The 13,633-nt window shown below is 36.1% G+C and overlaps 1 protein-coding gene across 1 annotated transcript; it reads left to right on the top strand.

The window, feature by feature from the left end:
* Positions 1–2,993: 2,993 nt before the first annotated feature.
* cxcl20 (chemokine (C-X-C motif) ligand 20) lies at positions 2,994–5,078 on the top strand. Its single transcript, XM_077231015.1, has 4 exons — positions 2,994–3,228; positions 3,916–4,042; positions 4,184–4,312; positions 4,431–5,078. Exons 1-4 carry the CDS (start codon positions 3,162–3,164, stop codon positions 4,477–4,479), a joined length of 372 nt encoding a protein of 123 aa, XP_077087130.1. The 5' UTR covers positions 2,994–3,161; the 3' UTR covers positions 4,480–5,078.
* Positions 5,079–13,633: the final 8,555 nt, after the last annotated feature.

Raw genomic sequence — 13,633 nt, 5'->3', positions numbered from 1 at the left:
TTTTATGAATTACTTCAATGAGAAAATAGAAAGCATCCGAAACACAATTGTAAATATACAATCCTCTATGATGTCTTATGATTCAGCCTCAATTATGGCCCCTCTAGAACAACTACACCGCTTTACAACTATAGGACAGGAAGAGCTAAATAAACTTATCATTGCATCTAAACCAACAACATGTTTATTAGATCCAATACCCACTAAACTACTGAAAGAAGTGTTACCTGTAGTGGAAGAGCCTCTTCTCAATATTATTAACTCGTCTTTATTTTTAGGTCATGTTCCAAAAATATTCAAACTGGCAGTAATAAAACCTCTCATTAAGAAACCGCAATTAGATCCAAATAACTTAGCAAATTACAGACCCATCTCAAATCTTCCATTTATGTCTAAAATACTAGAAAAAATTGTGTCCGCTCAATTGTGCTCTTTCTTACAAGAAAATGATATCTATGAAAAATTCCAGTCGGGATTCAGACCGCATCATAGCACAGAAACTGCGCTAGTTAAAATTACAAATGATTTACTTTTAGCTTCTGACCAAGGCTGTATCTCAATACTAGTTCTACTCGATCTTAGTGCTGCGTTCGATACTATCGATCATAAAAATACTCTTGGATCGACTACAAAACTACACTGGTGTTCAGGGACAGGCATTAAGCTGGTTTAGATCGTACTTATCAGACCGTTACCATTTTGTCTGTTTAAATGGGGAAAAATCAAAGATAACGTCAGTAGACTATGGAGTGCCGCAAGAATCAGTGTTAGGCCCTCTGCTATTCTCAATATATATGCTGCCACTTGGTAATATTATAAGAAAACATGGAATTAATTTCCACTGTTATGCGGATGACACTCAATTATATATCTCATCACGACCAGATGAAAACACTAACTCATCTAAATTGACAGAGTGTCTAAATGATATAAAATGCTGGATGACGTGTAATTTCCTGCTATTAAATTCAGATAAAACGGAGGTACTACTTATTGGTCCAAAAAACTACCCACAAAATCCCTTACAATACAACTTTAATTTAGAAGGATGTCCTGTTACTTTATCCACTACAGTAAAATACCTGGGTGTTATACTTGACCGCAACTTGACTTTCGAAAATCATATTTCATATATTACACGAACAGCCTTTTTCCACCTTAGAAACATTGCTAAGCTACGCAACATGCTATCTGTTTCTGATGCAGAAAAGTTAGTTCATGCATTCATGACATCGAGACTAGATTACTGTAATGCTTTATTAGCTGGCTGTCCTGCATCCTCAATAAACAAGCTACAGTTAGTGCAAAATGCAGCTGCTAGAGTTCTTACTAGATCAAGAAAATATGATCATATAACACCTATTTTATCATCTCTACACTGGTTACCTATTAAGTTACGTATCAATTACAAAGTATTCCTACTGACCTATAAAGCCCTAAATGGTTTAGCTCCTGTGTATTTAACAGACCTTCTATCGCCATACAATCCATCGCGCTCTTTAAGATCACTAAATTCGAGGCTTCTGGTCATTCCTAGGATATCTAAGTCCACTAAAGGAGGGAGGGCGTTCTCGCATTTAGCTCCTAAACTCTGGAATAGCCTTCCTGATATTGTTCGAGACTCAGACTCGCTGTCCCAGTTTAAAACTAGATTAAAGACGCATCTCTTTAACCAAGCATTCACTTAATGCTTAACCTTTAATACTACTGCTGAATCAGTTCGAATGCATTAACATTATGAACATCAGCTATGCTAATTATTTCCCATCTGCCTTTCTGCTGTTATCTCGGGACGCTAGTCCCGAGGTAAATAGCGTTCGTCAGCTCCAGTTTGTATCCAGCCTCTCACAGAGACTTCAGATGCCCCAACGCCTGTGAAGAGACGACTCGACGCCTGTGAAGAGACGACTCAAAGCCGGCGATATGTTATGCCATAAATTAATACTTGATTAACTAACTGTATTTTTCTATGTACATTTCCAAAATGCAATTTCTGTAAAGCTGCTTTGAGACAATGTGTATTGTGAAAAGCGCTATACAAATAAATTTGAATTGAATTGAATTGAATTGAATTGAAAACAGTTTATTGAACAAGATGTTATTTGGATGAACAGCACAGCATTGAGATCAACAGGCAACAGTTAAGTATTACGGATATGGTAAACACATGAGTAGATGTACGCAGTATGAGACTTTAGTCTGTGGAGAGCATGAGTGTGAATGGAGGAAGAGCCATGGTGTGTCTGTGACACACATAAAGTATGTAATATCTCTGGATGTAATAAAAGTCTGGCTGAAGTAGTAGTAGATACACACTGTTTAAACTAATTTAATAATGGTGAATAAATGACATCAAATAATCGGATCAAAAGAAAGGAAACCTTTTACATTCCATTGTCATTCCAGCTGCAAAATTGTCTGTTTTATTATCTACCTAGTGAAAAGTCTTATCGCTTAGAAAAATAATATCAAATATTTCCATAACATGCCACATGATTTGATCTTTTTGTCTGTAGCACAAACACCACTAATAATATCACATCTTACTAAAAACATTTGGATATGACAATCAAAACAGAAAAATCTCTGTCACCTTAAATCTTCAGTGTATTTGATCCAGTCTTAAACATTACATATTTCCACCATATTCAAGTTTAATTCAAGATAGTTTTTTATTTCCTGTATTGAAAGTATGTAAAAAGAACTCCATGAGGAAATACAGCCTCTTCCCAAAAGGCAAACATTACACAATAGGTGACCAAACATAGGCTATAAGTTCAAGTTTTTGTCATTCATTTGAGGGCTGTGAAGATTAATGTTTGACTATGACCTTGTTAATACACCACTCAGCGATAAATATAAAGATTTTAAATTTAAAAAAAAAGGAAAAGGAAAAATCCCTTATACTTAAACAAGAAGATCAAAATTAATAATAATATTTGAGTCTTCAGAGACTCATAAATGCAGAAACTATAGACTTTCAAATGTCAAAACAAGGGTCTATTTCTTCTCTGTCCAGGCAACTTTATCCCTAAGCGTGAAGGCTGTGTTGTTGAGAGCATTTCATTGGAAGTTTGGAAAATGAAAGTAAGTCTGTGCTTTACAAGGGAAAGTCTGTACAAGAAAGAAACATTTCTCTGCAGCTGCTTGTGAGGTGAATCATGCATCAGGTTGTTCTCACACTGCTGTGCGCTCTGCTGTTTGGAGTGAGTCTTACACACTCTGCAGGTAAGCTGATTTCTCTCTTTTATTCCACTTGCATCACATAGCCTACACATATCAATTAGTAAAGCCTTTTACTTTACCCTTTATACCCTTTATATTGTTAACAAGTGTAAAAAATCATTATTTATAATAAAAATGCCTTTAGATTTTTTAGCCATTAGTTTTCCATTATATTTAATAATAATTTTTTTGAAAAAGCCAATAATTGTTTCAAAAACAAAATTTCAGTTTGAGCTCAATCTGACACACAGTTAAAACCCAAATTATGAATATTATAAAATATTAAAATTTAAAAGATAAGGAGTTTGTGTTTCATTATTGAAAGTATACAATGTATGAATCAAAGTATGACATTTCTAAGCATTAAATGTACTGTAATGGCTAATCTACTGTCTGTCCTTATTGAAAAAATAAACCCTGCAGTATGATCAGTATATCAGTCATTACACAAAAATATTTTGCAATCAGAATTAAGTGTTAAAGCAATGGAAATAAAACATAATCATATTTGTTGATGTTATTGATGAAAGTAACTTATTGTTAAAAGTTTCTGTCAAGCATATGCGTGTTTGTGTGTGTGTTTGGCATGAAGTTGATTTTCTAATTAGTGACTACAGTGAGAACAATTATCTTCTGCATCAGTGTGTTCATTAGCCCTTAAACTTAGCTTTACTGTTGTTAAATATAAAGGACATGGAGCGGGGCTTTCACCGCGATGTTTATGCCGAGGCAGACTCCTGAAATCAGTGAAGGCTGGATACATTCATGAGGTTGAATTATTCCCACCAAGTCCCTCCTGCTCAAAGACCGAGATTATGTAAGTATGCTTTGACTCCTGTAATGTTTATGAATCATTATTTCTCCTAGATTCTTTTTTGCAATAATAATTAATAAACTTTTCAATGCATGTCCTCTAACATGATTTGTTTCTGATTTTTCCTCCTGCTACGGAACTTAGACTGACTCTCACTGGAAAAGGGAAAGGAAAAGGGAAATGGAAAGGGAAAGGGAAAGGCAAGGAATATAGATTAAAGGTGTGTTTGCATCCATATGAGAAGCAAGGACGGAGATTACTGGAGGGCAAAGGGTAAGATATGCACCACTGTTATGCTACCACTTTCTGCATGTATAACAACCAAGTATAATTATGTTGTGTATTATACTATAGCATTAAATCACTGTATGTGTCATTGTTCCATCATTAGGATACAAAACAAAAAGCAAAAGAACAGAGGAAGAAATGGGAAGAATTAGAAGTCTGATGACAAGGATGACTATTTCTTTATTTTTCTTTGTTTTGTGATTTACAATATTTCTATGATGGAATAATAATGATAGCTACAGGCTAATTTTGATTGATGGCAGTAAATGTTTTGATCTCTAAGAAATGATGACCACCAACACTGTTTTGAAAAAAATATTACCTTGTGTCCAAAATTATTACTCTATTCACTTCTGTTTATTAATACATTTTATACAAACCTTTCTGATCCAGAGGTGTGATTTAACCATGAAATAAAAATAATTCCAATATGTGTGATATAACCATGAAATAAAAATAATTATAATGCTAATTTGATGTTATGTTTACTTAAGAGTATTTCTATGAAACAATTAATATGTTTTGATGAAATAAGGATGAATCACAGTGGACTTTGACTGTTCAGTCTCTCAGTAACTATATTACATATTTGTCTACAGTATAAAGTGTTTTGCAATCTACTCTATCGCTCACTATTAATACAGATTTCAATTAACTGACAATATTCATTACAACAATGCAGTGCAGGTTTTGTCATGCTTGTGCAATGAATCACACTTTATTATGAAAAATAAAACATTTGTGAATTGAACACTTTGACTGAGTCTGGTTTCTCACAAAGTATTTCTGTCACTTTATAGAGTTTGGGTTCCTTGCCTTTGGTTTGCTTACTCTGGGACACTTAATATAAAGCAACATTACTGATTTAACTGCACTGGCACAATTGGATGAGAACAAAACTTGAACTGATTTAAGATGCATAACAACACTTTTATCATCTGTACAACTGCTTATAGCTGAATTGAACTTGTTTCATAATGAACGAATTTACTCGCTTATTGAACTGAACTGATTTGAGCTAAAAATTACTATTATCTTGCTGCTTTACAGCATAATTTGAATTTGTCCGTTAACGTTTTCATTATTAATTCTTTTACTTTTCTGTTTATTATTGTGAAGCTGCTTCGAAACAATTTCTATTGTATAAAGCGCTATAAAAATAAGTGACTTGACTGACAAATGTAGGGTATAGACCAATCAGACACACACTAATTATTCATTATATACAAAGGTTTATGAGACTCCAAAACTAACAGCCCAAATGAACGAACACAAGGGCAGAAACAGTGTCATGTTACAGGGCATGATACGGAGATTTTATAACCTCCAAGGAATGTGGCCACATGCACAGGAGAGAGATAAAATGGGAACACAGAAACCCTCTTTAAAACAGACTTTGCTGCATTAATCATAGACTAATTGATCTATAAACGAGCATGCATAAAACTGTGATGACTATTGTGACTATTATGTGATTGTGTGACTATTATGTATGGTATGTATCCTGGTATACCACCAACTAACGATCAATGTAACCTCACCTGTATCATGCCTCCTGCCTAATTAATCCTCATTTAATGACTCACACTTTGATTTACATCATCTTCTTCTAGAATGCAGTGTGGATGTGTTATAGCTATCAGAGCATTAATGAAGGTATAATCATGCTAGGGACAAAGATCCGTAAATCAACTAAGAGCCACTTTCCCTCTCAGACATGTCACCTTTCTGATTGGTCGAGTTCAACCCTTAGGGGAGGATCTTTTCCAGGCCTTATTAGAGACAGTCCACATGTGACCTCCCTCTCTTAGTTCTTTCATCCAGCCGCAACACTGTTCTGGTGATTCTGGGGAACCCCCTCCCCCTCTACGGGGGCCCCAGGGCCCAGCAGGCCTCGATCCAACCAGATATGGGCTCAGGCAGGAGAGAGATGACTTTCTCACAAAGAACCAAGGACAATCTCAAGAGTTTTGGAACAAAGACTCCAACCAACAACGACTCCAATCACCCATCCTTCCGACTTCCTCACTTCTCCTGGGTGCTCGGCGTGGCCTCAACAGAGTCCCAGGCCTTCACCAAACCAGTCATGCGTTCCTGGAGAAAGAAAACTCTCAACCAACTTCCACTTGACACTGCCGGAACCATCAACGACTTCAATTTTCAACAACTTCAAGAATTGTTCCCACTACAAATGCAAGTATTCAGTTCAATGAAATGTGAAAATGAAATTCTGATGGTTCTTCTCATAGTCCCTTTTTCCGGTTTCCAATTTAATCCTATCACTAACTATTTCTGTATTTCTGTATGTGTGTTTAGTTTATTTATGTTTATGTTTAGTTAATAAAACTTATGCACTTTATGTATTTGGTTCTGATTTGCTTGCAATACGAAGTCCCTTTACGGTTTTTGTTCTTGCTACATGCTCAAAACACTGAACATGCTAAGAAATAATAATTATTCTGTGGCCAGGGAAGATACCCTTTTCTTAGAATAAATTAATAATCAAAAGAGTTCGTTGGACGAACTGATTAATTGATTGTAATATTAATTTAACCATGTCAAGTTAATCTAATTAACAGACCCAAATATTCATAATTAATCATAACAAGTTATTATTGATTATTAAAATGTCATATAGCTAAGTTCCTTACACAAATTTGACTGCTGAATAGTATTACTGTAAATGGCTGAATAGTACACACACACACACACACACACACACACACACACACACACACACACACACACACACACACACACACACACACACACACACACACACACACACACACACACACACACACACACACACACCGGGTCTTTTGGAGACGTCCAATAGATTTTTTTGGGTTGCGTCGAAAGAACACCACAGACACAGTGTATATGGGAAAATCTCAGAGTAAAACTGAGAGTTGTGACAAATATGATACACCGGTGATTTGCCAGATGAGAAGTTTATCTATGTATCATCTTTTTACTCTTTTAATTAATTTTAGAACTGTTTCATATATCTCTTTTAATTTCTTTTATAACTGTTTTAATTTTCCTTGCTTTTTTTCGTGATTATTTTAATTCCTTTCTGCAAAGCACTTAGAATTGCCATAGTGTATGAAATGTGCTATATAAATAAACTTGCCTTGCCTTACAGAATGTTGTTCCATTCTACTGTCTGTATATTTAAACATGTAACTTAATAAATAAATTTGCCTGCTTTAAAGGCTTTGAGAATCTTTCCTTTTATCAATGATTTATACCACTGATGTTGAAAGCTAAAGTGATTATAACTTCGTTATTTAAACGTTCAGGTTAAATCCTATGTTTTCCATTTCTAATAAAGACCTTTACCTTTAAAGAATAAGAGGTCAAAGAATACAGTAACAACAACTTTAATGGAGTCAGATTAATTATATTGGAGTCAGATAAATATTTGAATTATACACGTCATCCTTCAACTGCCTTTTGTTCAGATTATTGGTTCAAAATAGCAGCGTAAGCTTCCAGCCTTACAGTAATTAACTACATGCACTTATAGGGGTAAGGTTAGGATTAGGGCTTGGTTTAGAGTTAGTTACTTTTTAATTATGCATAATTTGCTGTTATAACTACAGTAAGTACATGTAACAAGTGTAAAAAGATGAAAGAAATTTTCAGCAAAGGCTAAGACTGATTCTTAAAGGGATAGTTCACCCAAAAATGAAAATTCTGTCAGTATTTACTCACCCTCATGTTGTCCCAACCCCGTAAGACCTTTGTTCATCTTTGGAACACGAATTAAGATATTTTGATTAATTCTGAGAGCTGGATCACTCCTCCATAGGCTTCTTCAGGGATTTAAACTTGCCAGCCCCGAAAAGTTATTAAAGACATCGTTAAAATAGTCCAAGTGACTACAGTGGCTCAATCTTAAGTTTATCAAACAACGAGAATACTTTTTGTGCGCAAAAACAAACAAAAGTTGTGACTTTATTTCAACTATACATTTCCTTCTCTGAGGGCCTCTAGTCAGTTAACGTAGTGTGATTGCGTAGAGCTATGTCACACGTAGGCTCACTATTGGCCGACACTAGTCATGTGTGTGATGCGTGTGACGTACAACACAGAAGCTTACGCTATTACACTAGTGAACTGACTCGAGGCCCAGAGAGAAGGAAATGAATAGGTGAAATAAAGTCGTTATTTTTGTTTGTTTTTTGCGCACAAAAAGTATTCTCGTCATTTGATAAACTTAAGATTGAGCCACTGTAGTCACTTGGACTATTTTAACGATGTCTTTAATAACTTTTCGGGGAAAAAGTTTCAATCAAAAAAATGATCAGGTGGATACATCTGCTCAATGCAGAGATACCGGCGAGTTCTGTGGGCCCGAGCTCATCTCAGATGCTCTAAAACGTGTGTTGTGGTCAGATAAGTCCAATTTTAAGCATGCTTTTGGGAAAAATGAACAATGAGTTCTCAGCCCCAAAGATGAAAATGACCATCCAGGCAAGGGTGACTCACATTGATGTGGAGGTGTATATTGGGATTGTACAGGGACATACTGTCATCAAGATGCCAGGCCTCATTCTGCACATGCAACAACAGAGGGGTTTCGTAGATGCTCTACATCGTAGAAGGGATGTGCTTGACTGTCTTTCCTGCAGTCCTGTCTCCTTTTGAATAACTGCATGAATTTCCATGCTGGTTTCGTATAATCTAGCTGGCGGACCGGCACAGCTGATGAGTAGCACTGTTTCCATTACCCTTCAAATTGCGCAAATTGAATTTGCGAATTGAAAATACACCCAATGGAAAAACTCCCATATATAGCAAAAAAGGTTTTACACTCGCGTTAGGTGATTTTTCAGGCAATTCGAAAAAGCTATATTTACCAAAACTGCAATGGAAACAGAAGACGAGACTTAGTTCTTCATTACACTCAAAAGTATTACGGGAATACTGGATTCTAAACAACAAAGAAATGCCCCAATATATCAAGACCTTGAAGCAGATGGAAAGGGAGAAACACCTCATATGCCGCTCCCAAGTATAAGGGTCTTTCCTTGCTATTAATGCTTGGATAATACGCCTATGTCTCCCTTCGATTAAAAATAATGACTAGTGCGGTGGCTGAGATATCCGTAAACCTACCAGCATCCATTGCCATGATTTTTGGAATGACTTATCGCAAGAGGAAAAAAATAGTCCCATAACATCGGTTAATGGAAACGCCGTCATTTCACAATAGTTTTTTTATCGACCTTTAGAAAATATCGCGTATTTCTAAAGGCAGAAAATAGCAGAAAATATCGCGCAAATCTGTAATGGAAACTGATTACCCAAGGTTGACTTGCTGGTTAAAGGTACAATATGTAAGATTTTTTTATTAAAATATCCAAAAAAACATTTTGACAGTGTTATATATTTAGTGTAATTGTGAACTTACATTATCCTAAATTTTTCCAAGAATTTGTAAATTCAGAGAAATTGACTATTTTAAATAGTGCCCGTCTCTTGTCACTTGTCGCCTGTCAATGACGTAATATCTGCATTATCCCTCGATTCCACTTGAACTGCCATAGTAACAATGGCAACAGACAAGGACAAATGTCTAAAGTCTTGCGGCACGCTGTTGTTGTTTCGTTCAAACATTAAGGACCATGACAAGCAGACTTTGGGACAAAAGGAGAAATAAAATGAGGATCATCGGCATGGCGTTTTCGGGACGCCGCTCTTGCTTGTGCTCTATTAGACAGGTGAGCAAATGTACATAAAAGAAATCAATTTTATATAGTTGAATAACATGATGAAATATTAGTATAGCATGAAATATTATTATAACATGATGAAATATTAGAATCATCATGATGATATTCTAATGTTGATCTAGCTTACAGCTATTCTCATACAGCCAACATATTAACACATAGAATAACATTATAACTTTTCAAAACACTCAAATGCAGTTTAGTGTAGACCAAGTGAAACAGTGCTGTGTTACCTCACAATTTTAATTCATCAAATGGCACATAATCCGAACTTGCAAAAATATAGCACGTAAAATATTATGGACAATAAAAACGTGCCTGCAGGTTGATGTGGCTTTTTTTTTTACGTTGTTCAGAGTCAAGCAGAAAATGACCATACAGAAAACATAAAGATAAATAGCCAACCAGCGCTGCCACCCGTGTAATACTCTGATTTGTGGGTCTTGAGGAATCCGTGCTTGCCGAGTATTATGCGTGGGTTCCTGGATATTTTCTGTTGTGGCTACTGGATAGAGGAGTCAGACCAAGACTTCTGTGCTCAGAACTCAGTGTTTATTTCGACATCCCTTCTGTGACTCTGCCTCGTTCCATCCAATTACAACCTGCATTTCCTTCTCCCCATCTCTCTTTGTCTCTCCCCATTCCAGTTTTTCCCTTACGCTCACGAAATCTCGCGTACAATCTAACTTTATTTAAACCATCCCATTTCAATTCTTACAGTAGTAATTCAGCACTTGCGGGTAGTTCGGTAGAATGAAATGTCCTCATTCCTTTATATCCCCCGAGACGCGCGTGTGGCGCTGATATCTGTCTCTCATTAGAAATCACGCCCTGCTTCATGCCACGGTCATGTTAAAAAAACATGAATGTTTTCTCTTATCCATAAATATTATTTCCCCATGAACATTATTAGATAAATCAGCATGACGACAAGTTCCATGATTCCGCGCTCATCAATCTAAGCCTTTGTTATTGTTTTGAAGAGGTTATCTGCCCCTAACGGCAAAAAATACATATTGTACCTTTAAGCTAGATATTTACTCTAAAGGATTCAAAGGAAAGATGTTAGTCCATTAGATGTTCCACTGTCTCTATTCATATAAAGTAGCCAAATAAATATTCTTGGCTAACACAGCCCTGGAGTGTATCCACACCCAGATGTGATGGCCAGTATAGTCTCGTCCAGAGGTCTGTATGGTTAAGAACATTGCAGCATAATAGATCAAATAGCAGCACTGAGTAACTTCATTCCACAGATCAGAACAAAGATTGATGGGCTAAACGAATAATTCAATTGGTTGATTATTTGCACACACAAAAAAGTGTCATTTTAATGTCTTTTCCTATACAGCAAGTGCTCATCCCCTTAACCCTGTGGGTAAAAACTAAATAAAATGGTTTTTCTGTCTATGAATGCAGCTTTTGTCTTCAAATGAATGTAATTCCAGAGAAGCAGTACTTTGACTTCAGGCTAATCACAGTTCTTTGAGTTCAACTGGTAATGATGTCAATGTCAGACATGATATGAGGCTAAAGGGAAAAAAGGTCCTAAAAACTAGACTTTCCTTTCATTATCTTTTGTGACAGGTTAAGTGTAATTTTTATGATCACATCTGACTCAAGATGTCTCACCCATTATGGGATAAGCAGATAAGGCTTATAGTAGCTCAGAGTGCTTGTTAAAGCATTTATCACATTTATCATGTGGGTAGATGTTAATTGATTGCGGGAGAGCAGAAGTGTCTGTCAAGGGCTTGAATGGTCTGAAATCCCTTTCCTAATGAGGCCTGGAGAATTAGTCTTGACTGAAGTCTAGAGCATAGCTAAGCTCACTTCATCTTCATCAAAGCAGCTTCATGTCACTGAACAAAGCAGGAAAACCACCTCGAAGCTATCTTACTCTCTCCACTGTCATCTATTCCTGTTGATTGGAATAGGATTGAGGAGTGTAGCTGATGTCACCCAAACAACAGCACCGCATTCTCACTCATTCACATGAGTTCTAGGTGGATGAGTTGTGTTTGGATGGTGGTTTTGGGCCATCGGACTTGTCAGATGAGTGTCTGCCTCCACTTGAGTCTCGCTGACTTGGGGATTGTGTTTGTAATATGGCTGGGATCCATACAGATGTCTCAATTCGATTCATTAGGGTGCATTTATAATGTCATTCTGCTTACATATGAAATAAATTCTCTCTCTGATAAAGCTGAACATTTTACAGTGTTTCAGAATGATTTAAGTGGCAATTTGTATTTGGAACTGTTTATTGACAACTAGCTCAAGATTGGGTCACGCTGCATGTTTTTGATTCACTAAAATAACCTGCTCATAAGAGTTGTTTGCCAATGAATTGGGCAACACTGTTCCCACTGTACTGTATGTTTTTGATTCACTAAAATCAACCAGCTCGAGTCGTTTGTTAATGTACCGGGCCACACTGGTCACCCTTTATGCTTTTGATTCACTCAAAAGAACTAGCTATAGTGAGAGACATTTGGTAATGAATCGGGCCGCATTGTTCGCCTGGATGTTTTTGATTCACTAAAAACAACCAGCTCATAAGAGTAATTTGTTTGTCAATCAGACTAGTTTTTGCATCAAGCTCAGTAGATGTTTTGTGCAGTTATTTTGCAGTATACAGTGATTTAATATCCAGTGCAAGGTTTCTGAAATAAACACAATATACGTGAAACCTATAACTGAATCACTCAAATATCTGTAACACAGAATGAATATCACTGGATATTGCTTTATTGACAAACATTACTTTATTAACAAACAATGTGCTCATGTTACAAGCAAATATCAATAGACATTTTTTCCCCCCATTATGTATGACAATACAATTTTGGCATACTTTGGAAGAAAGTTGACACCTTGTGCTGTACATAAATCAGAACAGTGAGTTTCTAATTCAGTGGCCAATTTTATTATAGCCTACAATTATCCCATTACATAAACATCTCCATGTTTTTGGTGCTGATGCAGACGTGTTCATGTAACGTAAGGGTGGCGCTGCCAATAAAACACATAAAAGCTGTCACAAAGAACCGGCAAAAGTAATGATTATGAATATGTAAAATATAGCAATGATACATTTTAATTAGCCAATTTATTAATAAACAAGTGTTTTCTGTGTTGATGCTGACTCGCGATCTTCACAGTAGTGAACGCGCCGGACAAAAATGCACGTTTCATACGGATTACATAGTTTTCTTTCGTTTTGAATTGTTCCGTTTAAGACATTTCAAGCGTTCTGTAGATAATATATATATTTCTCAGGTCTGTAAGGCAAGTAGACTATGCTGAGTTTCGGTTCATTTATGAGACGAACTGCAGTTCAGGCGCCGGCGCCTCCGTGTGGTGATATTATTGTCTGCTATATTTACTTATTATTTATTAAATCCAGGTAATTTGTTGATGAAACTTTGATTAAAATGAAGATACAATTAATACAAAACAAAATTAACTTTAAAGAAAGGCTTAGTGCTTTCTGTTTGAGGCCTGTAGAAGTTTTAAAGCAGTCTTTTAGTAGGCTAACGCTTTCAGGGAGCTGTCAGGT

The sequence above is a fragment of the Siphateles boraxobius genome, unplaced genomic scaffold, assembly GCF_051911475.1.
Source record: "Siphateles boraxobius isolate OS27281-9 unplaced genomic scaffold, OSU_SipBor_1 16, whole genome shotgun sequence".
Lineage (NCBI taxonomy): Eukaryota > Metazoa > Chordata > Actinopteri > Cypriniformes > Leuciscidae > Siphateles > Siphateles boraxobius.
Note: the sequence above shows the minus strand (reverse complement) of the source record. Positions and strands in the feature narration are given on the sequence as shown.

Excerpts from the sequence above, each read along its gene's own strand:
- cxcl20 (XM_077231015.1), top strand. The coding sequence starts at position 3,162 with ATGCATCAGGTTGTTCTCACACTGCTGTGCGCTCTGCTGTTTGGAGTG. Across the intron at positions 3,229-3,915 it reads GAGTCTTACACACTCTGCAG|GACATGGAGCGGGGCTTTCA; the intron begins GTAAGCTGATTT and ends TTAAATATAAAG. Across the intron at positions 4,313-4,430 it reads AGATTACTGGAGGGCAAAGG|GATACAAAACAAAAAGCAAA; the intron begins GTAAGATATGCA and ends TTCCATCATTAG.